This window comes from Triturus cristatus, chromosome 3_1, assembly GCF_964204655.1.
Source record: "Triturus cristatus chromosome 3_1, aTriCri1.1, whole genome shotgun sequence".
NCBI lineage: Eukaryota > Metazoa > Chordata > Amphibia > Caudata > Salamandridae > Triturus > Triturus cristatus.
Genome location: NC_140583.1, coordinates 305056970 through 305079161, shown reverse-complemented (window position 1 = coordinate 305079161; position 22192 = coordinate 305056970). Strand labels below are relative to the sequence as shown.

General features: G+C 48.1%; 1 protein-coding gene across 8 annotated transcripts in view; it reads left to right on the top strand.

Moving 5' to 3' along the window:
- Window positions 1–22192, top strand: part of ZNF609 (zinc finger protein 609) — an 873827-nt gene that overhangs the window by 791944 nt on the left and 59691 nt on the right. For all 8 annotated transcript variants that reach the window (XM_085643985.1, XM_085643980.1, XM_085643983.1 and 5 more), the window contains one exon: window positions 6667–6842. In XM_085643985.1, the coding sequence (XP_085500111.1) occupies window positions 6667–6842 (176 nt within the window). The remainder of the gene's footprint in view (window positions 1–6666; window positions 6843–22192) is intronic.

The window sequence follows — 22192 nt, the reverse complement described above, 5'->3', positions numbered from 1 at the left end:
ATGTTGCCTATATTGTTTGTGTGTGTTTAGGGCAGAAGGTGTATGAGTCAGGGGTGGTGGTGCAGCATGTGGGTCATGTAGTAAGGTTCTAAATTGTCCAATGGATGAGAGGCGGTTAGAGGAGTAGTGAAAAGGGGTGCTGGTGTATTTGTTTCATGCAATGGATTTGGTTGTATAGTATTGTTTGTGAGAGGCGGTTGTAAGGTAGAGGGAGTGGTGATGTGTTTGAGTACAGTGTATGTTGTGTGTAAGAGGGAATGAAGTAGAGGTAAGAGTGTTTGTCTTAGACTGGTTTGTTGCAAGACTTAAAAAGTGTGGTGTGCAGTGTATGTGTTGTGTGTTAGTGTTATTATGGTAGAGGCGGGTGTTGGTGATAAAAGGTGCTCTGTTAGGAGTAATTAGAGCAGGGAGCGTGTCTGGATGGGATGTAGTTATGTATGGTGTTGAATGGTTTTGTTAGTGATGTGGATTGGTTAATGGTATAGGATAGAGTTGTGTACTGTTTGTAGGGGATGGTGGGTGTGTGTGGTAGTTGGGATAAAAGGGTGTATAGATATGGTTTGGTTGGTTTTGTAGTGTATGCTGGTACATTGGTTTGTGCATAGGGTTGTGTGTGGTGTACATTTCGCGTGAGTGTTACTATGTTTGTGGATGGTGTGGGGTGGGTATTACTGAATGGTAACTATCTTGTCCATGCAGTCTGTCAAATGCTATGGAACCCTGCTACGTAGGCTAGCAGTGGTTAAAGTTGGTGAAGACACAAGAGTAGGCAGGTGGAGATTCCTTTTGTCGTTCTATACATTTCATTCCTCCTAACTCTGGCATAGGACAGTGCTCATCATGGAAAAAAATGAATAATGAAAATACATTTTCCTAGTTCAACGTATTGTAATTTAAAAGTTTATCCTTTAAACAGCATAGTAAACAAAAAAACTTCAAGATAGAACATTTTCTTGAAATGGCTGTCTTTTAAAGAATAACTATTTTAAGAGAGATTTCCAACCACTATTTCTCACATTGTATAAATTCCCCAGGCATCAGACTTGGTCTAAGAAATTAAGCAGTACCTCTGTGTGTCGTTAGGTGGCGCCATGTGACTACGCAGGAATACAGTTCTGCTCCGGAAATAACGTGCAGGACCAATGCAGGTGCCACTACCATGCGCTGAGGACAGTTCCTTTCAGCATCACCACATGAGGATCTGGAGCAATCTTTTGTCTCTCAAAAGACCTATTTTCCTAGGAAATTGGAAAATCCAGTGTGCAAGGGCAATCTCACCTTCCAGATCTACAGGGTGTAATCCTTGTAGAGACTGTCACAAGCAATTGTCTGTGATTGATCCCCATCCGGTTTGGTTGTGGTGCTTTCATTCTAACCACGGCTCTAAGTCCTGCGTTGACTGCTCATCGATGAACTTGATGGTCATATGAGACTACGAGGCAAAGCCAGATCGCCAAGCATTGGAAGACTCCACGTTGAGACCGGTCCAAGTACAGTGGTCGGTTGGTCTGTCTCGTTCCCAGTCCAGAAGTCACAGGAGTCGATACCAGGGTTGCTTGTCTTTGGGCTCCAAATCTTTGGGTATGTCAAAGAGAAAACCTACAAATATTCTGGCCCTCTCCTACACCTGAGTAGGCATGAAGCTATTGCCATGCCTCTTGTTCTTGAAATCCATTGACATCTGAACCGATCCCACAACTTGTACCAGCACAATCAGAGTTTCCAGGACTGTCCAACACTGAACCAAATCCAAGAGTTCTGCAAGGCCATGCTTTGGCTCTTCAGATTCCTTCTAACTCGGTCTGGTGTGCCTGCGACCCTAAGGAGTCAAAAGCACGGCTTACTGGGATACCACCATCAGGTTCGCCCTCCGTGCCAGTTGGACCCTCCAAATCCATCTCTGCGCCTCTTCTAGCATCTGTAAAAACTCTGCTGCCAGCTCCCGACCCATGCCAGTTCACATTGTGATTTCCGACACTGAGCTTGACTGGGTCACACTTGGTTCCTGGTGATCCACAATGTGAGAAGTTGGCCTGGCATATGCTGGTCACTAGTTATAGTGGCCACCTTGCACCAGTCCAATTCGACTCTTATGGTAGATAGGTTTAAGACAACCTTTTAAAGAAAGCTATCCTAGTGGTAGCTGTGGAGAGCAGCCTTCAGGCTAACTCTCAGAGGAATGTAAGGCAGCTTGTTTTACCTTATAATCTCTTGAATTACCAAATGAAAGGACACCACACAGGTATATATATCAAATATATATGTATTTATTACTAGACACACTCTACTAATCTCTTTATGAGATTAGAAGCCAGGTACACATTCAAATGTCAACGTTTCACAATAAATTTAGCACAAATATGGCTGGAGCTCTAGGGGCGTACGAGACCATATACTAAAAAAATGGTATAAGAATGTCGACTTGCAAAATGACAAGGCCTAGGGCCTGGGGAATCGCTCGGGCTTCACTATTGCAGTGTTAGCAGGTAAGTAACAGGCCCTCTGGAGGCGCGTGCAGTGTGTGAACACAGCCGCGGGTCCCCTATTGATTACAATGAAGCAAGTCGTGGTTTGATTTTTAAAGTTTTAGGGTACTTCGAGGAAGTCTACAAGCAAGCCACTTACAAGGTAAGTAATTCGAGGACCAACACAAACTAGGGCACCGGAGTGCATGAGTTACCTCACCCAGGGAAGCCGGGTGCATAGGTGTCTTTTGGTGTCGGGTCGCGTCGCTGTTTTCTATGGAGACCAAAGAAGACTTGCTGCTTGCGTCGACTGAAGAAGTGTCCGGTGGAATCCAAGGGTGGATTCAAGAAGCTGGAGACCTGAAAATTGAAGGGACAGTGTTCAAAGTCACTTGCCAGTGATCGGTGGCCAGGAAGATGGCTGACTAAGGATGTCGGGTGATTTCAGGTCGTCGTTAATGTTTTGACTCTTCGCTCACGAGGTCCAGGAGGGATCGACGGTGACCAGCAGCTGGATTCGGAGTGTCCCATGACGTCTGCAGCTGATGGCAGTGTCGGCAACTGGATTGGAGCCAACAAGCCTTGGAAACTGCAAGTCTAGTGTAGACTGAAGAAAGTCGATAGTGCAGACCAGCAAGGTCTGAGGGACTCACCCAGCGAGGGCAGGTGAGGGCAGGCCTGGAGCAACCAGGGGAGCCCTTTGAGTTGTTAAGAAAACCTTCAGAGGACCCGCTAGCCAACGGGCAAGGGATCGCGAAGACGCCTCTTCAGGAAAGGCTTCACAGGAGCCCACAGTCACTCGGGATGGGGTAGGCCGCTGATTTTCGCTGCAAGACCTGCTGGAGGCTTGGGCCACAAATCTTCCAAAGCACAAGGTCGTAGACCGTCGTGAAGGCATTGCACTAGACAATAGTGCACGGTCCCCGGGTATTGCTGGGAGGGTCAGGGTAGGGGGTGGTTACACCCACTTCCCTTTGTCCAGTTTCGTGCCAGAGCAGGGACAGGTAGTCCCTGAACCGTTTTGAGCTGGCATATGCACAGAGGAGCCTACTGCTCCCCCAGTGCAGGACTTCAAAGCACTCTAGGAGTGCACCCACCCAGCTCCAATACACTAAATGCTGTCTAAATGGTGGTGACACCTCCCTGTGACAGGATGTCTAATGTTGGGCTTCCTCCACTGCGAGTTTCAGTCAGCAGCAGGAGGGCAGCCCAGTGTCTGTGCTGGTGGCATCCATTTTGTGATGCCAGGGCTCTTTCAGATTTCTACCGTGTTACCACAGTAGGTATATGTCGTCCCCTCTAGAAGGGTGGGATCATGCTCCCACACCAGTTACTGGAGTGGGGGTATGATTCCAAGTTGTTTGACACCAAACACGACATGTTTTGATGCAGTCATTCCAAAGTTAGCATTTACCGGGAGGTTATAATGCACTTAAGAGTATATGGTTTAACCGCAGCCACAAACAGCCACAAGGAATAGACCCTGCCAGCTGCAGAGGGGCCCTGCTCAGGCAGAGGCACCCCCTCACATTGTAAACCAAGCATCCTGCCCTCAGGATTGATAGGGCCTTTCATAGGGGTGGCTGATAGGTTTATATGTGTGTGTATGGTGAGACATAGAAACCTATATCTCTGTGAGGAGTGCTAACACTACCTCATACAGGCTGCAGTAGCAGGCCTGTTGTGTCGATTTAGAGTGCTTCCCAGGGGTGGCATAATACATGCTGCAGCCCCTGGTAGGCCTGTGAAGTGCCTATGCCCTAGGTACCTAAGGTACCATATTCTAGGGGCTCATAAGGTACCACAGTATCCAATCACTAGTGCATCTAATATGCACACCAAGTCGTTTAGAGAGAACAGAGAGACTGGGGCCCTGATTAGCAGGGACCCAGCCAGATTAGGCAAGAAACCAGTGTATACATCAGAAAAACAAGTGGGGGCAACATAAGTGCAGATCCTACTCTCCTACACACAACCTTCCTCATTTGACCTGCTTAGTCTCCCACCATTGTAGAGCAGGTCTCAGACATTTCTTTACTTGTTTGAAACTGATTCCGATTAGGATGCTGGGGATGAGATTGACCAACCCTACCACAAAGAAAACTGGTATGATTCACCGCTCCCGATTCTGGTCTCATCTCATCCCCAGATCTCCTCACTGAAGAAAGTGGCTCCTTTGCAATGGTTGTGCGGAGGACGGCTGAAGTTTTTAACCTCCTCCTCCCCACCTTCGAGGTCAAGACTACTGTCTGGCAGAAGTCCTACAGCTGGGACAAACGAATATTGAGCCCTTGCTGCCATTCAGTGAAGCCCTCACTGACACCCTCTTATGGTCGTGGGCAAAACCTTGATCGGCCTCAGTCAATCACCGGATTACAAAGCACCAACGACCTGCCCTTGGCAACCCTGCCTTTTTTCTCAGCACCCCTCTCTTGAGAGCTTGGTGATGCAGGCTTCCACCAGTCAGACAGATCCTAATGCTTTCCTGCCGGCTCCCTGGATAGGTAGTCTGAGAGAAGGCCATTGGGAAGGGGGTATTTTCTTTCACTAGCCTTTCGGTTGGTCAGTGCCAGCTGTCTACTGGGCCTTTATGCCCTTCATTTCTGGGATTCGGTTGCTCAAAGTATGTTTGAAGACCTTCACCACCTACTGTCCGAGGCCGTACTCAATGGCTGTGATGCTGCCAGGTTTACTCTAAACACTTGCCTACGTACCATGGATCCCATCCGACAGGAAATTGACACTAGTGTCACATTTCGTCGCCACGCCTGGTTGTACTCTGCAGGTTTATCAGGCGATGGTCTCTTGTCCCTCATGGACATGCCCCTTGACTGGGCTCGCCTCTTAGGGAGCAAAGCAGATTCTGCTCTACACACTACAAAGAGAGGAGGCCCACAGCGCACTCCTTGGGCCTGTCTGCTCCACCACACCAACCGCATCAATCCTATTTGGCAGAGGTATCCCATATATACAAAATTTGCAACCTCAACAAGGTGCTCGCCCATTGTGTCGGAGGTGATGGCACCCACTGACCCCTGCGGTCAGGGACTGCGTGCCAATCAGTCTAAGTTTCTCAACAAACCTTTCAGTTCTGTGAATTGGACCCAACCCTTTGTTAAGATCCCAAGTGTAGTCATTTGTACATTGGTCAGTCCAATTTCCAGTTGAGGCTCTGCGTCTGGGGTGTTGACAACTGCGAAAGCAGCTGAAGTCAGTGCCTGAGAATAGGGCCAATATTGGCATTACACAGAATTTCCAGAGCAGAACAGAAACTGGGAAGACAGCTCCTGCCAGCATGCAGAGATACTGTTGAAAAGTTACCAGATCCATTCGGACGCCTGGGGAATATTCAAAAGGCAAGGAATCTGCGGTTAGTCTCTACCACAGTGTTACTGAAGGTTAGTAACTTGTTCTTTCTGACTGCAGCTTGTGGATCTACACTGGTTTACTATTTCAGCATGGGGAATGATCCCCAATTAGTTGTGAGCATAAGTAGTAAATAAATACCTGAGCAATTATCTGAATTGATAATCTCTCCTTCCCAATCAACAGTTTGGGTGATTACTAAACTTATTGTCGAACCCTACCGCCGCAATCACATGTACTGTACGTAAACACAGACATATGGAGTTTTCTGTTGGATGCTCAATGTCAGTGCATTGCTGTTTCCCAATGTTTTCATCAGTTTAGCGGTTTAATGTGTGCATTGTTCTGCTATTCACGTGACTCTTCTCCCGTGTGAGGATGGTATAAACCCAAGAGTCTGGTAGTTCAAGGATCTTGCAACAGATACAGCTAGATGAAAGGCTAGCTTGAGTTGTTGGTGAAATGGAGTATTTTTTGAGTGGCAGAGACCTTTCAATGTAGAGGCAGGATGTTTATCTGTTAAAAAACTTTATATACATGAAGTCAGAATTGGCAAATTTATTCAGAATGTTGACTGTTTTTAAACTGCCTTGCGTTTAATGTGAAACCATTGCAATCTTTTGAAAGTGCATGTGTGTTAGTGTGCACATAGAAACACGTGTATGTATATGATTTGATACGTATGTCATTGTTTAGTATTAATGTAGTATGTGCCCATAACATTTAAATTTCCTATTCCACTTTAAACAGCTATCAGTTTTTGTGCCATTGACTAGGAAGACAGCTGAGCTGAAAGCACTGTAACGAACCACCTCTAACTCCTCTCTTATTCTAGGTTCATACCTTCCCTCCAGCTATTCCTTCTCACCCTATGGAAACAAAGTATCTGGGGCAGAAGAGGTGGAGAAGTCACGGGCGAGTCCTAGCGTAACCTGTAAAAGCAGTTCAGAGTCAAAGGCTCTGGACATCCTCCAGCAGCATGCCAGCCATTATAAAAGCAAGTCCCCAACGGTAAGCTGAAATAAAGTTTAGCAGGTGAATTCCCTCTTCTGGGAATCTGCCAGCAAATGCCCATTTGTGTCTGAGGGCCGGGTTTGGTGGGTGTGGAGTGTTGCATACCGTTTTTTCTAATCTCATTCTCCTCTATTGCTTGATGTCTGACTTCTGTCTCCTTGTAACAGCATTGATCAGGTGCATATGCGGATCCTCCAATTGTGTTTATGAATTAAATTGAGTTCATAAACGAAAATGAAAAGTTTGTCCTATTCCTTGCCTTAACACAATACAGACCAGACCAGGCCATACCATTACCTTTGCCATACTCGTATTGTTTCTCAGAAGATCTGTAAGGGAATAAATAGTTCCTGCCCACCGGAGAATACTTTAGCGATTTCTAAATGTCTGTGATGGTGAAAATTGATGAAAGTACTAGGCAATTTGACAACTTAAAAGCAGCTGACGGCCCATACTCACTATAAATGAAACCAGTCCAGGATTGGCTATCTAGTCACTGGGAAAAGTCATTTTGGGGACCAGGACTGTCTATTCGTTGTCTGTGGCAGGGCTGTAAAGGAGTTAAGATGGTGGACACTTTGAAAACTTACAAGCAGTGAGTCGTTTGACTGCTGAGGAAGCTGCAAAACCCATCAGCTGGTTACGTCTAAATAAAATGTTTTGCACTCTAATGGTGTTTCAGTCTCAGATGCAGTAATTTGTGGTGCAGATTTTAAATTACCACATCAAATCAATATTTTACTACAAAAGATGGAGGCTGAAATATGTGTTTTATAGAAACTTGTTCAAAAGATAGGTCAATGGGTGAACCTCCACAAGGTTTATATGGAGCCAAATCTCATCACAGTCAAGCAAATTAACAGGCCTGTCTCATGATTGGGGATTCTAAGAGCCATTAGTAAAATACATGTGCAACAGTGGGAGATAACATCCGTAAATGTATTTGCAACAGATGCAGAAAGCTCAATCTTGAGTGCAAGGACCACCATCCATGTTTCAGGGGTTCAGTGGTCACTGAATTGCTCAGAAATATTTGCAAGTGCATCACCCAGGTCCTCTTCTGGTACAGCCAGAGCTTCGGCTTGACAGCCGTTGTAGTCGCATCTTCTGAATGTGTCCTTAGGGCTGAATTAAAAAATGCACCGCTTCCAACTAAACCGCTCTAGAAGAAAAATGCAGACATCTAGAGCCAGACATTCTGAACCCAACAGCATGGCTCCTGATATCTATGAATTTAGCCGTTTTAACTTGCTTGTAAGGTGAATGGATAACTTAAAGTAGTCATGCTAGTACAAAAGCTGAGATGTTATGCAGCAGGGTGAAAGTGTTTTGATTATCTTGTTCATTTCATATCTTAGAATATTCCATGAAACTGTAATGCCATATTAAATATCTCCATGTTATCTTTCCCAAGCATTTTATAGTAATCAGCTTATTAAAATTAAAAATGAAACAAAATGTTTGGCATGTGTGGCTGTAGATACACATGCTCTGCATACTCCTGCCATCTAATGTTGGGTCTGGATGTGTGCAAGTTGTTTTTCCTCAAAGAAGCCTCTCTAGTCATGAGGTACAGTGACTCCTCCTTGATTTTGGACATGGGCACCTACTCCATTGTTAGATTGTTTTCTTTTCGCCATTGTGTTTGGACGTTTGCTTCGGCGCTGCGGTATAAGACCACTTTCGAGCTCCCTTCGGTTAGTTTTTAACCTCTATACCTGTCGGTATTGCGTTCCACAGTCGTCTTTCAAAAACAGAAGCAATCCTTCAATTGTCAATTCGACGTTCTCCAGTCGCGGCCTTCGGGCCGCACCCATTCGGGCCTTGCTTCTTGTCTCATTGGCTTCTACCAGCGATTTGCTGCTGATGGACTGAACTCCATTTTGATTCTGTCCCAACTACCACGCGACTTAGCCACATAAATGTTTGCAACCTGTGTCCATGTCTCATCCACAAAAAGGAAAACTGTGAGGCCTTGCTATCTTTTCGCTCATAGAAACTTTGCGGGACCGTTGGGTGTGTTGATTAGAGATGCAGCGCAAAGATCTGGAAGAGACAACCAACATCTTTGGCCAACATGATGTCAAACAGGCAGATGAAGAACTGCACAAGGCTTTGGCAGCAGAGTAAGAGCCCCTTTCCATATTGGAATCCGAAACTGAAATTGTTTGGCCTACAGTTGCAGGACTTGCCTTCAGGACAGCGCGCAAAGAGAATCCATTTCCCTGTCCAACTGGCTAAGAGACTTACGGTTTTGACCTAAATTACGGCTCCCGTGCCAACACTGTCAACAGGCCATGATACGCACCGAATATATGCTAAGGATGCCCTCCCTCGGGCCCGGCACCGAAAACTAAGCCAAAACTTTCCACATTGAGCCAACCATTGACTCAGAGCACCCTGTTCGCCGCTGCTTCGGCTCCGACCACCTCTGCGTCAAAACAAAAACCAAGTTCAGAACCAAAACCATCCATTTCGGCACCAGAACTGATCCTTGAGTCTATGGAGGAGGGGCTTGGTTCGAAGCAGAAGATACTTGTTCTGCCTTCTGCTGGTAGAAATTTGGCAATGTAAGTGCAATCAGTGACTACTCCATCGAAGCGTCTGCTTTCTTTTGAGGAGGCCATTAATCTACCCGCAACTCCGAAGAAACAGAAAAAGGGCATTGCAACCAGTCCTTAACAGCCACCTTTGCCCTCTTCTCCACCACATAACCCAGAACTTTACCTAGCAAAGCCATCACCCCCTGGATGATGCAACATCCTTCCAGGAACTTATAGCTAGGGTAGCTGCGTATCACCAGGTCCCCTTGCACAAGGACCCCATAGAGGATGACTTTCTCTTTGAAATACTGTTGTCTACAACTAGGGCATGCCAATATGTGCCCATGCTAAAGGGGTTGCTCCATCACTTCGATTAATTCTTTAAAGATCATTACAGGTGCGTATTATTAACCCAAGATTAGTTAAAAAAAATACAAAGCTGCACCCTCAGTCCCACCTTACATCAAGGGCCAACTCCCCCCAGACTCGCTGGTGGTATCTAATGCTTGCAGGATAGCCAACTTTCGGACCTCAGGAGATGCTCCTCCACCCGACAAAGTCTAAACTCATCAATGTTTAGGGGAAAAGGTGGACAGCATGGGCAGCCAACCATTGGTGAATTGCCAACACTCAGAAGTTGTTGGCGTGGTACGACAGGGCCCGTTGGGCCGAGATGGAGGAACTCCTCCAACATCTCGCTGAGGAGTACAAAAAAAGGCTACCAAATTGTACAGAAGGGTAAATCAGTTTCCAACAGCTCCATCAAATGTGCCCTCACCTCAGTGTACATAGCTGTCGGGTGCATAAATGCAAGTATACTGCTGCGCAGAAACATTGGCTGTGCATATCTGGCTTTAAGTCAGAGGTACAGCAGACACTCCTGAATGTCCCTTTTGATCAACATAGATTTGATAGCCAAGTAGATCAAACATTGGAAAAAACAAAGCACACAGAGGTTGCAAATCATTGGGGGCGCTTTAGACCCCCCTCCTTGTGGTTTACTTTCCCCCCCCATACAAACAGGGCACAAAAACAACTCCATAAGATGCTTCTATCTCTTCCTATAGGCAAATTCCAGTACATCCATCTTAGTGAAAATACCTCAGGGTCATCATAGCAGGAGCACATTATCCGTTCAAAATGCTTCCATGCGGGGGCGTGGCTTGGCAAGCCGACATGGCGGACGTGCGTTGAGCTAGCTCTGCACCGCCCAACATCAAAATCCTACCCGATATCCTGCCCACCCGATCCTGCGCTGATATTCGGCTGGCTGGCGGAGCGGCGGACCGGTGCCCCCCCTGCAGAGTGGTCCGGTGAGCGGGACGGGGCCCGGATGCCAGCGGAAACAGGGGTGATATCCTGCAGCCGTGTGCGGCCTAATGACAGAGAGGAGGCGGCGCCCTTGCGTAGCAGCGGCGGCGCCATCATGGCGGGAGGCCTAGGTGGAGCTTCACACGGGGCCCGGGAGCTTGAGGCGATCTGACCAGCTTGCGAGTGGCGGCGGCGCCCGGAGCGGGACGACGGCGTGCGGGTGAGTGCCGCCGGGGGGGGCGTTGATCCTTCCCTGTGCCCCCCCCCCGTCACCGGCCGTGCCCTGAGGAGGAGGAGGTGCCGCGCCACATCTGGGGCCAGGAGGAGAGGGGCGACGAGGCTTCTGCTGCCCTGTTTGGATCCAGGGCGGGGAGTGCGGCCGGGGCCCCCCTCCCCCCCCCACACGAGCTTTATACGACCGGAGCGGCTGGCATGGCAGGGAGGCGAGAGATCGGTGGTCGTGCCGGACCACGGGGAATGCGGGCGATCCCCGTGCTGCGGAGGGGCTATCTGGGGTGTGAGTTGAGAAGGCCGGCAGACGGACGGGTCGCTGGGGCAGCAGGGGCTTCGGCAGCTAGATCGGGCTGCGGTGGCCAAGGCCCTCCCCCCACCCCCCCCCCCCTATCCTAACGGTGTGCTGGAGGTGGCGCTGTATGGTGGCCCCTGGACGGAGGGTGAACAACTGGAGGGGGTGTTCCTCGGCTCGCCTGCCCACCGGGGCGACCCAGTAGGGGTGCTGAAAGAGAGCAGCGGCGAGGGACCACCTACCATTTTGCTACCGGGGGGGCGGCCCTCGAGGCGGCGTAGAGTGCGACCGGGGCGGGGAGGGCCGCAGCCCGCGACGCACGATGACAAGGGATGGCAAGGGAAGCGGCCAGGCCAAGCAGGGCCCGATCGACAAGTTCACGGGTCATGGGGCGACCGCAGCAGTCCCGAGCACGTCGCAGCCAGGGGGCCCCAGTAACGCGGAGCTGATGGCTGCAATTACTCAGTCAAGAAACATGCTGGACGCCAAAATCGGGGCTGTGGGGGCGGATGTCACGCTGCTCCGCCAGGACCGACGGAATGCCGTGGATCGTATCACGGAGGCCGAGACAAGGGTCTCTGGGGTGGAAGATGACGAGGGGACACTCAAGAAACGAGTCAAGGCATTGGAAGTGGTGCAGAGGGGGCTGGCGGAGCGAGTGGAAGACGCAGGGGGTAGGGCCCAACGGAACAACCTGCGTTTTATGGGTTTTCCGGAGGGATGCGAAGGGGGAGACATGGAGCGGTTCTTGTCGGGATGGCTGGAGAGCTGGGTGCCATCGGACGCCCTTTCCCGCTGTTTTGTGGTGGAGCGGGCGCACAGAGCCCTGGCGCAGAAACCGCCGCCGGGCTCCCGTCCTAGGCCTGTGATTGCCAAAATACTGAACTACCATGACCGCGACGTCATCCTTAAGCAGGCCAGGGCGAAGGAGCCTCTGCTGTTTGAGAACACACGCATACTTATATTCCCGGACTATACCCGCCTGGTGCAGCAACAACGACAGTCCTTCTTGGCGGCAAAGGCCCGGCTTCGTGCCCTGAAGCTGCCTTACGCTCTTCTGTACCCGGCCCGGTTGCGGGTGGTCTACAGGTTCCGGACACATTTTTTTGATTTACCCGAGGAGGTCTTTAAATGGACGGATGAAACTGTACGCCTTCGGCCACAGTCGCCTCCGGGCCGGGGGACCAATGACGAGGCTGCTGGAGCGGCTCAAGACAGTCAAAAGTCGAAAGGAAAGCACCCCCAGCGTTCTCGGTCCCGGAGGCGCTCCGGATCCCATGGCTCGGTGTCTGGGACTGGCTCCTCGGGCGGGGGGTGGGGGGGGGCAGTTGAAGGCGCACTACCGGACAGTTTGGCATAGTGACTGGCCCAGCGGCTTCTGTATTGTTGGGGAGTGGGATCGGGGGGGGATACGGGACTTATGGGGTGCGGGTAGCGTAGTATGGGCGGCGCACCGGTTGTTTTGGGCGGTTGGGGGGGATCCATTGGATGGGGCGTCCCGTGGTTCCCAGTTGGAGCCTGGAGGTGAGTTCCACCGCGACAGGTGCTTCAAGGTTTTTGAGGTATGGGGGAGGGAGGGCCACGGGGTGTTGGAAGTTGGTATGGTTATTGTTGACCGCATGTTTCCCATGGTACGTCTGGAGCAAGAGGTATGGCACAAGATGGTTCATCTGGCAGTTGGGGGGGCTTAAATATTTGGGGGTATTCCTGTCTGACGTTCCGGCCATTGCATGGGAGAGAAATGTGGTCCCCGTATGGGACAGGGTGCGCGACGACGTTAAGCTGTGGGCGCGTATGCCACTGACAATATATGGTCGTTCGGCCATCTTCAAGATGGTTGCGCTTACCCGTCTGCTGTATCAGCTGCAGAATCATCCGTATGTTATTCCACCGGGCTGGTTCTGTAGAGTGAACACAACTCTGGGACAATTTCTTTGGGAAGGAGTCGGGGTGCGGGTGGCACTGCGAACCTGCTTCCTCTCGGTGTATAGTGGCGGCCTGGCGGCGTCTGACATACTCTCCTACCATCAGGCTTCCCATCTCCTCGTCCTCAATGAGTGGTGGTATGGGGATAGAAGTGATCCGGCGTATGCGGTCGAGCGATGGTTGATGGATCTATATACCCTACACACGATCTTATATGCGGCTCCCTTGCGTTCGGTGTTGCCGCCGGTGACTCGAGTTGTCTTCCAAATCTGGAGACCGGCCCTGAGATGGATGGGCTGGTGGGATAGGCTCACGTTGGAGTCCCCACTGTGGCATAACGGTCGTTTGCCCAATTGGCTGCGTTAATCGGCTTCGTGGGCTGGGACCGCATCGGCATATCTACGCTTGGAGATGTGGTGCAGGGTGTAACACTGAAGTCATTCCAGTGTCTGCGGGGAGAGTTCAACATCGCAGTTCCTTAAGTATCTACAGTTCCGGCACGCAATCACTCCATATTTGGAGGGTGTAGATGAATTAGCCGAATTTAACCCGCTGGAAGCCAGGGTCTTTATGGGGGACCTCCGGGAACGCAAGATTTCTCAAATATATCAAGCCTTGGTCATTCATGGGGCCCCAACCCTGCAGACCCTTAGAGACCGTTGGGTGGAGGACGTAGGCCCATTGGATGACACAGACTGGACGGAGGCGCTGGTGTCGCCTCGTGGGGCGGCGGTGGCGATGCGCCTCCGCCTGATCCAATTAAAATTTTTTCATAGGGTGTACTATACTAGGCAGCGGCTTTGGCGGGCTTGTCTGATCGCCTCCCCGGAGTGTCTCCGCTGTGGACATGCGGAGGGGGACTTCCTTCATACGGTGTGGTCTTGTCAGGGCCTCTCCCGCTTTTGGAGGGGGGTCCTTGGGTGCCTTGCGGAGGTGTTGGTTTGGGACATACCATCGGAGCATAGGTTGGTTCTTCTCCATGTGATGGACGCCGTTGGGGGTAATATTTATAAGAGGCATTTGCTGTTGTTAGGCCTGACACTGGCTAAAAGAGATGTGGCCAGGGCATGGAAGGCGCCGCCCGCCCCCTCAATTAATGTATGGAAGAGGGGTCTGGACTTTAACATGGGTCTAGAGCTCCCGGTGTTTGCGGCTAGGGCGTGCCCCCTGAAGCACTATAAAATCTGGAAGCGCTGGGCTGACTACAGGGGGATATTTCTGTAGCCGGCGGCGGCTGGGCGGGACGAACAGCGGGTGTGAGTGGTCCGTGGTGGAAGGTCCCCCGTGCGAAGTAATGCAGACGGTGGGTCGGCTGGGCGAATGGAGGGAGAGCATTATCTTTCATTGCCAGCCATGGGTAGGTTAGCGGTCGGGGGGTGGGATCCGGGGGTTGGGGGGGTGGGGAGTTCATTTTTCGCGGGGCTATAGTTGTTTTGAAATGCCCTGCATTATTTTCAATATACAAAGAAAATTTCAAGACGTGATGCGATAATGATTGGGCAGTGCTCTCTGGGCTACAGGGACCTGCGTGATATGTGTTCTTGATAAATAAAATATGTTTTAAAAAAAAAAATGCTTCCATGCGATCTCACTACCGTACCCCGGGTTTTTACCAAATGTCAAGCAGTAGTTGCAGCATATCTCTGCAGACAGAGTAGTCATGTCTTCCCTTTATCTGGACGATACTCATCAAAGCCAGTACGCTTCAGTTGTGAGTGCAACACACTCAGACCACTCTACAACTTCTTAATCGATTGGGGTTTACAATCAATGTAGAAAAGTCACACCTTCAGCCTTCACAGATTCAGCCTTATCTAGCAACTATTCTCAACACACAACTGGGATTAGCCTACCCAAATACAGTCAGGGTTCACATCACCACAACATGACCTTATCAATTTCACCCCAATCCGCAAATAAGTCAGAATAGTTCGACTACGACGGCATGATGGCATCTTGTATTGCAATAGTGTTGATAGACAGCTGCACACATCCCAATCTCTGCGGGGGTAGAATACACAAAACCTATCAAAGGAGCAGCCGTTCCCCGACCCTGTTCCCCAGATCATTCTCATAGCAGATGCATCCCTCACAAAATGGGGTGTACACCTACAGGATTGCACAGTTCTGGGCCTCTGGGACACCAAACCAGCCATGTTCTATTTACAACAAGCATTTGCAATGCAATAGGTCTCGCATTTATGTGAGTTTGACCTATTTGCATTGTAAATGACAATGGCTTTTATTTATGTTTCAAAAACATAAATAAAATGCAATGTCATTTACAATAAAAATAGCTCAAAGTCTTGCAAATTAGAGATCTATTTCATTGCAAATGCTTGTTTAGGACTTGTGCCCTGACCTACAGGAGTGTGCGTGCGTGCATTCAATTTAAGCATGGCTGTTTCTTTGGCAGCTTACTGTTGATAAAAGGCTCATTTTCTTGGCTAACACATTTTATGTAGATACAAAAGCTGCTGTCCTCTTTTTTTCCATAAAATTCTGCCTCTTCATTTTAAAAGTGAGTACAAACAACAGTGCCTGAACGCATGTTCTGTCTACCCACTGGTAGATTGTAACATTTTGTCCAGCTGTATTCGAGAATGTCCGGAGAATTCATTCAGGTGTAAAACTGGAATATTTATAGCTAATGTGACTGATGAGAAAAAAAACGTTACCATAGGACTGGTTGTCTCAGATTGGAATTATTTTTCATTCACCTTGGAATTTCCGACACTTAAGTACGGCGAGACCTTTGGTCTGTGAGTGGTCTTATTGAGGTCTGTTTTAGTAACTACGCAGCACATGTTACAGAGAACACTGGAAAAAAAGATGACGCCCCTCCAGCGCTCTACAACTGACATGATGCCACTGACCTTTTACGAGAAAGGGGTACATATACTAAAAAAAGAATGGTTACATGAAAATAATTTTGTGTACAATCATTTCCCTTTTTTATTATTTAGGTCTCACCTGACCCAGCGCTTGTGCTGGTCTGGCGAGACTGTAAGTAAGGGCTTCAAAAAATGCTACCGCTGGGTACAGCTTGCAGTGCATGTGCGCGAGTGCACGCTTGAGCACAGGCACCATATGGCGTGATTACTACTGCGCGCGCACATGCACTGCAAGCTGTGGCCAGCTGTAGCATTTTTCCCCCGCGTTAACTTGAGAATCCTAGCTAGAACCGTGGATCGGAAGGCATACTAACCCCCTACACAGATGGCTATCTTTTGACAGTGCATCTTGTTGCTGTGCTCTGTGTGTGGAGCGCGCGTCCATTTTGGGAGACTCCTCATCTGACCAGACGGAGGAATCAACATCTTCATTTTTCGGCTCCTGGATCAGCTGCCAGGTCGGACACAATCTTCTCACTTTTCTGTAATTTCCCTTTTTTTTTTTTTTACTTGGATGATCACAAGACCGAGTTGCTTACTTAACTCTTTCCTAACATGTGGAGGCGTATCTATATTGAATAAGATAGCACAAACCTAAGATGTCTCATTAATGGCTGTATTTCTTTTTTCTCTCCCTCTGTTATTCCTCCATGAGATTGGTGAGCAGGATTTTATGCAATAAAAGATTCCTTTTTTTTTCCTTGGTGGTGACAGGAATTTTGAAATAGTAATTACCATTAAGTTGATCGGATTCTCAACAATTGCCATCTCAAACTAGTCCTAATTAAAGGAGCTCCTCATTAACTCATTTGCTTCTTAAAGTGCCCAGTATAACCAGGAATGGAGAGAAAAGAGTAACGAGTGATACTATCATTATAGAGGTTTTTTTTTCTTCCCCTTTTGAATTCTCCTCCCACCTATATCTCTATGTCAAAGTTTAAGCATGCCAGACATTTATTATACTCCGAAGCCTTATTAACCAACCCTAAAGACAACAAACCATCAACTGCTATGGCACACAGACAGGAAATCCCTCCGTCAGCTATGGATAATCTACTCAAGGAATTGTTGGACATTAAAAACTTGATCACCTCAGTAAATAATGCAGCATCTGCTACTACTATGGAAGTGTAATCTTTATGGAGCAAAGTCAACCAATTCCAATCACGCATGCGTCTTATGGATGGACGTGTCACAGAAGTTGAATCAAAACTTGATACACTCCCCTAACATAGTCAAGATAGTTGGTACCTTCAACAAACAAGCATTGGCATAGCCAATAGGTCTATCCTTTGGGACCTTATACGTGTTTAGCCATGCAACAGTTGATGTTGTTGCACCAAGGATATTCTGCTGCAGAACTAAATACTTATAAGGTCCCAAAAGCGAGACCTATTGGCTATGCCAATGCTTATTTTTTTGTTGGGGGTGATTTATGACAATCCTGCGTGCAGTATTCCAGGCGAATAGTGAGGACTGGGAGCTAACGCCCCTCAATGGTATTTGGCTGGTTTTAGGCGCCAATGACAGGTGCCGTTTCCCCTGCAGTCAAAGGTACGGGAAGGGTATGGTGATAGAGCAGAGGCAATTAGCCTGTACGAAAGAATCGCCACAAAGAGTACCCCAGGACTTGGATATGAGCAGGGATGGGGCAAGGCATTGGGTTGGGGAGGGATAATCTTGGGTGCAGCAGTACTGCAGCGGTGTGTTTATTTTCGGAGGAGTTCTAGTTTTCCACTCTGTGGCTCTTCTACTTCAGGACTTGTACCGGTAATGAACCCCTGAGAGCCGGCTGTCCCCCTTGGATTGAAACACGGCACCCGCAGCCTGCACCTCAATCCCCACCGTAAATCCAGCGATGGTTCCAACTTGATAAATATACTGATTCCTGGAGCGGATGCCTTAACTTACTTTTAGATTGTACCTACATGTTACCCTCAGATCTCTGCAGTATGCATACTAACCCATTGACGTATTCCACTAAAAACTAAAATCAGTAACATGAAGAGTGCAATATATATTTTAGCAGCAGGTGCATGAATCCAACGATGCTTGCTACTCTTACTGTAACCTGCATTGTCCTGAACCTGTCACTGTCCTACATTTACCCTCTGTACTACTGTTAGATATGCGTTTTTGGGCAGCGCTTTCCAGCCATAAGGCAGGGCCCTCATTTTCTCTCCACGGATCCCTCTGTTCCCCTCTCACAACTTTGGGGCAACCTCGGGGCTGCTTGAAGCTCTTTACAAATACCAACATAGCATGCATACTGTGCGTAACCTCTACAATTCAGAGCCTGCCTATATCCTCCACTGACACTGTAAATTCAGAACACGTTTTCAGAAAAACAATCCCCTCCCTCCCCTTAGTCAGCAAGTTCCCTCCTCCGCCTATGGCCTGAATATTTTCACTATTAAAAGGCATCAGAATAATTTTTGTCAAATCTTGTTTTCATCACGTTTACTGCTACGTATTCATCAATGTGGGACGAGAAATTCAACATTTCTTTGTCTGTTGAAATAGCGAACATAAGCCTAAAATTCTCAGCCTGAAACAACCCCCATCTAGTCAGAAAAAAGCAGCAGTCAAAGCAATCGCTTTCACTTTAGCGATCGCTAAACCAAAACACTGAAACCCGCAAGTGGTGCGCGCGCACGCCACAGCGAGACATGTGCTTTCACTTATCGCGCCCGTGTCTGGGCACGATAATTGAAACCACATGGGCTTTGGTGCGCGTAACAGACACCAATAGGCCATGGGCGGAGCAATGCGCCCGCCTTTGGCCTATTGTGTGCTCTGTTTAAAAAAAAACATGCAATCAAAGCCCAATAGCAGAACCCAAAAGGAAAAGCACATGCACAAGCGTGTGCGATTCCAGGGTCCGTTTTCAAACCCCGGACAAAAGGGCTTTCGTCTGCGCGAGCAGTGCTGCGCTCTGCAACGCAGGGCGCGAGCCCTAAAAACAGGGGTGGACACACTCCACTTTTTTTTTTTTACGCCTATCTCAGACGATTTGGCATTGGTCAGTACGTTACACCATTCACCTGTTAGCGGAACACCTCCCTGGGACAGATAACTTTACTGACCTCAACAGGATGCAGCAACAAGTCCATGAGTGGGAACTCCACCCAGAGTCTTCCTCGCATACTTCTACAGGTAGGGGTTTCCACACATAGACCTGTTCGCAACCGCACATCGCAAAAAGCCCAAACTTCGCCTCCAGGCTCCCACACCCACTATCGAAAGGCAATGATCTGAGATGAACTGGTCACTGATATTTGTCTACGCTTTTCCACCTCTCACTCTTCTGCCATTTGTGGTTTGGAAGCTCACGCAAAAGTCTTTCACTCCCATTCTGGTAGCGCCCACTTAGGCTCGGAGACCATTGTTCACCACACTACTCGAGCTTACAGTACTGTCGCATCTGAAGCTTCCCCTCAACCCGAATCTTCTCACGCAGAATCATGGAGCAGTCAGGCACCCGAATCCAAAAGAACTCGTAAACCCACAACCAGGGCGTGTTGTGCTGCAAAGTGGAAATTATTTGTTTTATACTGCTGTGGTAAACCACAGCAGTAGAAAACCCACAGGTTAGCCACTGCTTCCTGGAGGGCACTGTCTTATGGTCTCTGCTTAGCATGTGCATCTACAGCCACACACGCCATCAAGCGGATTGTGTTACCCTGTAAGCATCTGTTCATATCATCTAGTGCTGCAGATACACATGCGCACGCCCTCCTCCCTGGACACCTATGGACATGTCAGTACCTACTTAAACTAATATATGCATGGTCATCTCTTTGCTATTACTTACTCACACTTCATTCTCACCTGACTGCGGGAAAATAATCTAACAGTGGAGTTGATGTCCATGCGCATCATCACCAAGTGGAGGATTTATTTTATATCGTGACTCGAGAGACTTCTTAGTGGAAATACAATTTGTACACATCTGGACCCAACACTAGATGGCAGGAGTTTGCAGAGCATGTGAATCTACAGAACTACATGCCACGAACAGATGCTTACAGGGTAAATTATATAAACCTTATAAGTAAGCAAGCCTAAGACACTATTTCAGTCTTAATATTTTCATTTGCTGCCAGACACTAAATATAAATTTTGACGGATACATTTTCCTGCAGATTCCTCACCTTTTTGATATCCCCATGTGCCAGCTTGTAACAGAACTTTTTCAATAGCTGTACCCAGGCGGTAGGGGGCACAGGTTCCATCATGGCTTTGTACGCAGCACTAGACTGAAGCCATATGACGCCCCTGCTGGCATAATGATGTCCGTTCCCTTTTCCACGGATTCAACTGTGGTATCAACTCTCGTCACTCATTTTTAGATACAGTTTCTTGCATCATGTCACCACCAAGAAAGTCTGGTTTCAAACTGTGCTCATGAAATTTGTCCTTGGTGTCTGGGATATGACCATGACATTGGTGCCTGTCGCAGCTGCCAAAAGTGAACCCAAAGGCTATAAAAGAATGAGAAGCCAAAATGTTCTTGGTACGTGTGTGGAAAGGAAAAAAAAGAGGTCAACTAATTACCACCCAAGATCACTACCTCCTAAATTGTTAAAACCTTTATTAAAAAAAAACAAAAAAAAAACATAAGCATTGCAATGAAATCCGGTCATCATTCATCAAAAGACAAGTTACTGGCGGCTTTTGATGACCCTTCAACCAAAGTCAGATGAAAATAATGAAGAGGTCACTCTTATGGTGACTCCACATCGACCGGCGTCTTCAGCGGCAACTGATCCAGTACCTACGACTTAATCTCAATAACCAACTCCATCAGTTCCGATACTTCTGTGTTGTTTCCTTGACCCCAGGATGACCATTCTAATCCTCCCTTTTGAAATCCATGTTAATCATATTCATTAGAGCCGTGATACTGTCTGGTGCATCAGCAAGACCCTATGGGTCCACTGGTCTACTCTATGGGAAGCCTTCCCACATCATACTAGCAAGCATCCTTCTTGCCTTTTATGCCACTAGCCCAATTTCCCTGGTGGACTCCAAAGTCTCAGACAATGTTGCCTTAACTGGTTCTGTCATCCTCGGAAACAGCATTTTCACCAGCATACCAACCGCCTCCACCAGCGCCACAGTCCACACCGCCGGTGCCCATGCATTCATCTATAGACCACTGGTGCCACAATCTTCAGACTATGGCTTACCATTCCCAGAGAGAAGCACAGACATTGCCTGTAGTATGTTTCTTCTTTGGAGAATCATGTGACTCGACCCAAGAAGATGAAGGGGATGAAGGTGACCAGCTTCTGATGGACCAAGACTTTGAGGGGTTAAGGAAGTGGTCTAGAAACATCTCTGTAGATATTGGGAACTTCTGTCCTCTACTGGTCTTCCACCTCCAGAAGTGACATATCATTCAGTGGGTCGCAAGGCAGCAAAAATATTGGGCTTACTACTTCAGAATTGAAGGCTAATGTATTGACTAAGGTTCTACACTCTAGCTCGCAAACCACAGAATCCCTGCTATTTATCCTTTAATAAGGCCTTGAGGGACTCCATCCTGGCTCTCTGGGCCAAACCTGACACGGCAGTCTCTAGATTTATAGCAACACGCCATTAGCCTGCTTCTATAGACCCAGTCTTTCTATCATCACATCCTTCTCAAGAAAGTTTGGGAAGCCAAGCCACTTGCTCTTCAAAATGCACCCCTGTTTTTTTTCCATCCATCCCTTCAGAGTGCAAGAAAATAGAACAATCTCCTAAAATAATCTTCTTATCTGGTAGTATAGCATTAAAACCAGTCCATGCCACCTACCTCCTACGCAGATATATTCATGCCCTGCTAGATTCTGCTCAAAATGCCATTCCCTGTGTTTCCTCCAGATGAACAAACTCACTTCACCAGACAACTTAATGATGGTAAAGCAGTAGCTCGTTCAATCTGGGCTATGATATAGCTAACTACCGTGACAAGAGCTATGAACTCTTCAGTGTCAGTCAGCCACCATGCATGGTTAAGAAACTCTGGCCTTTCACAGGCTATACAAAACACTCATGCACTTGACATTTGATGGCTCCAAACGTTTTTGAGCAAAATCGGATTTAAAGAAAGTAAAGCCACAGCCCTTTCACTCGGCCTTCAGTCATAGCCTAAAAATT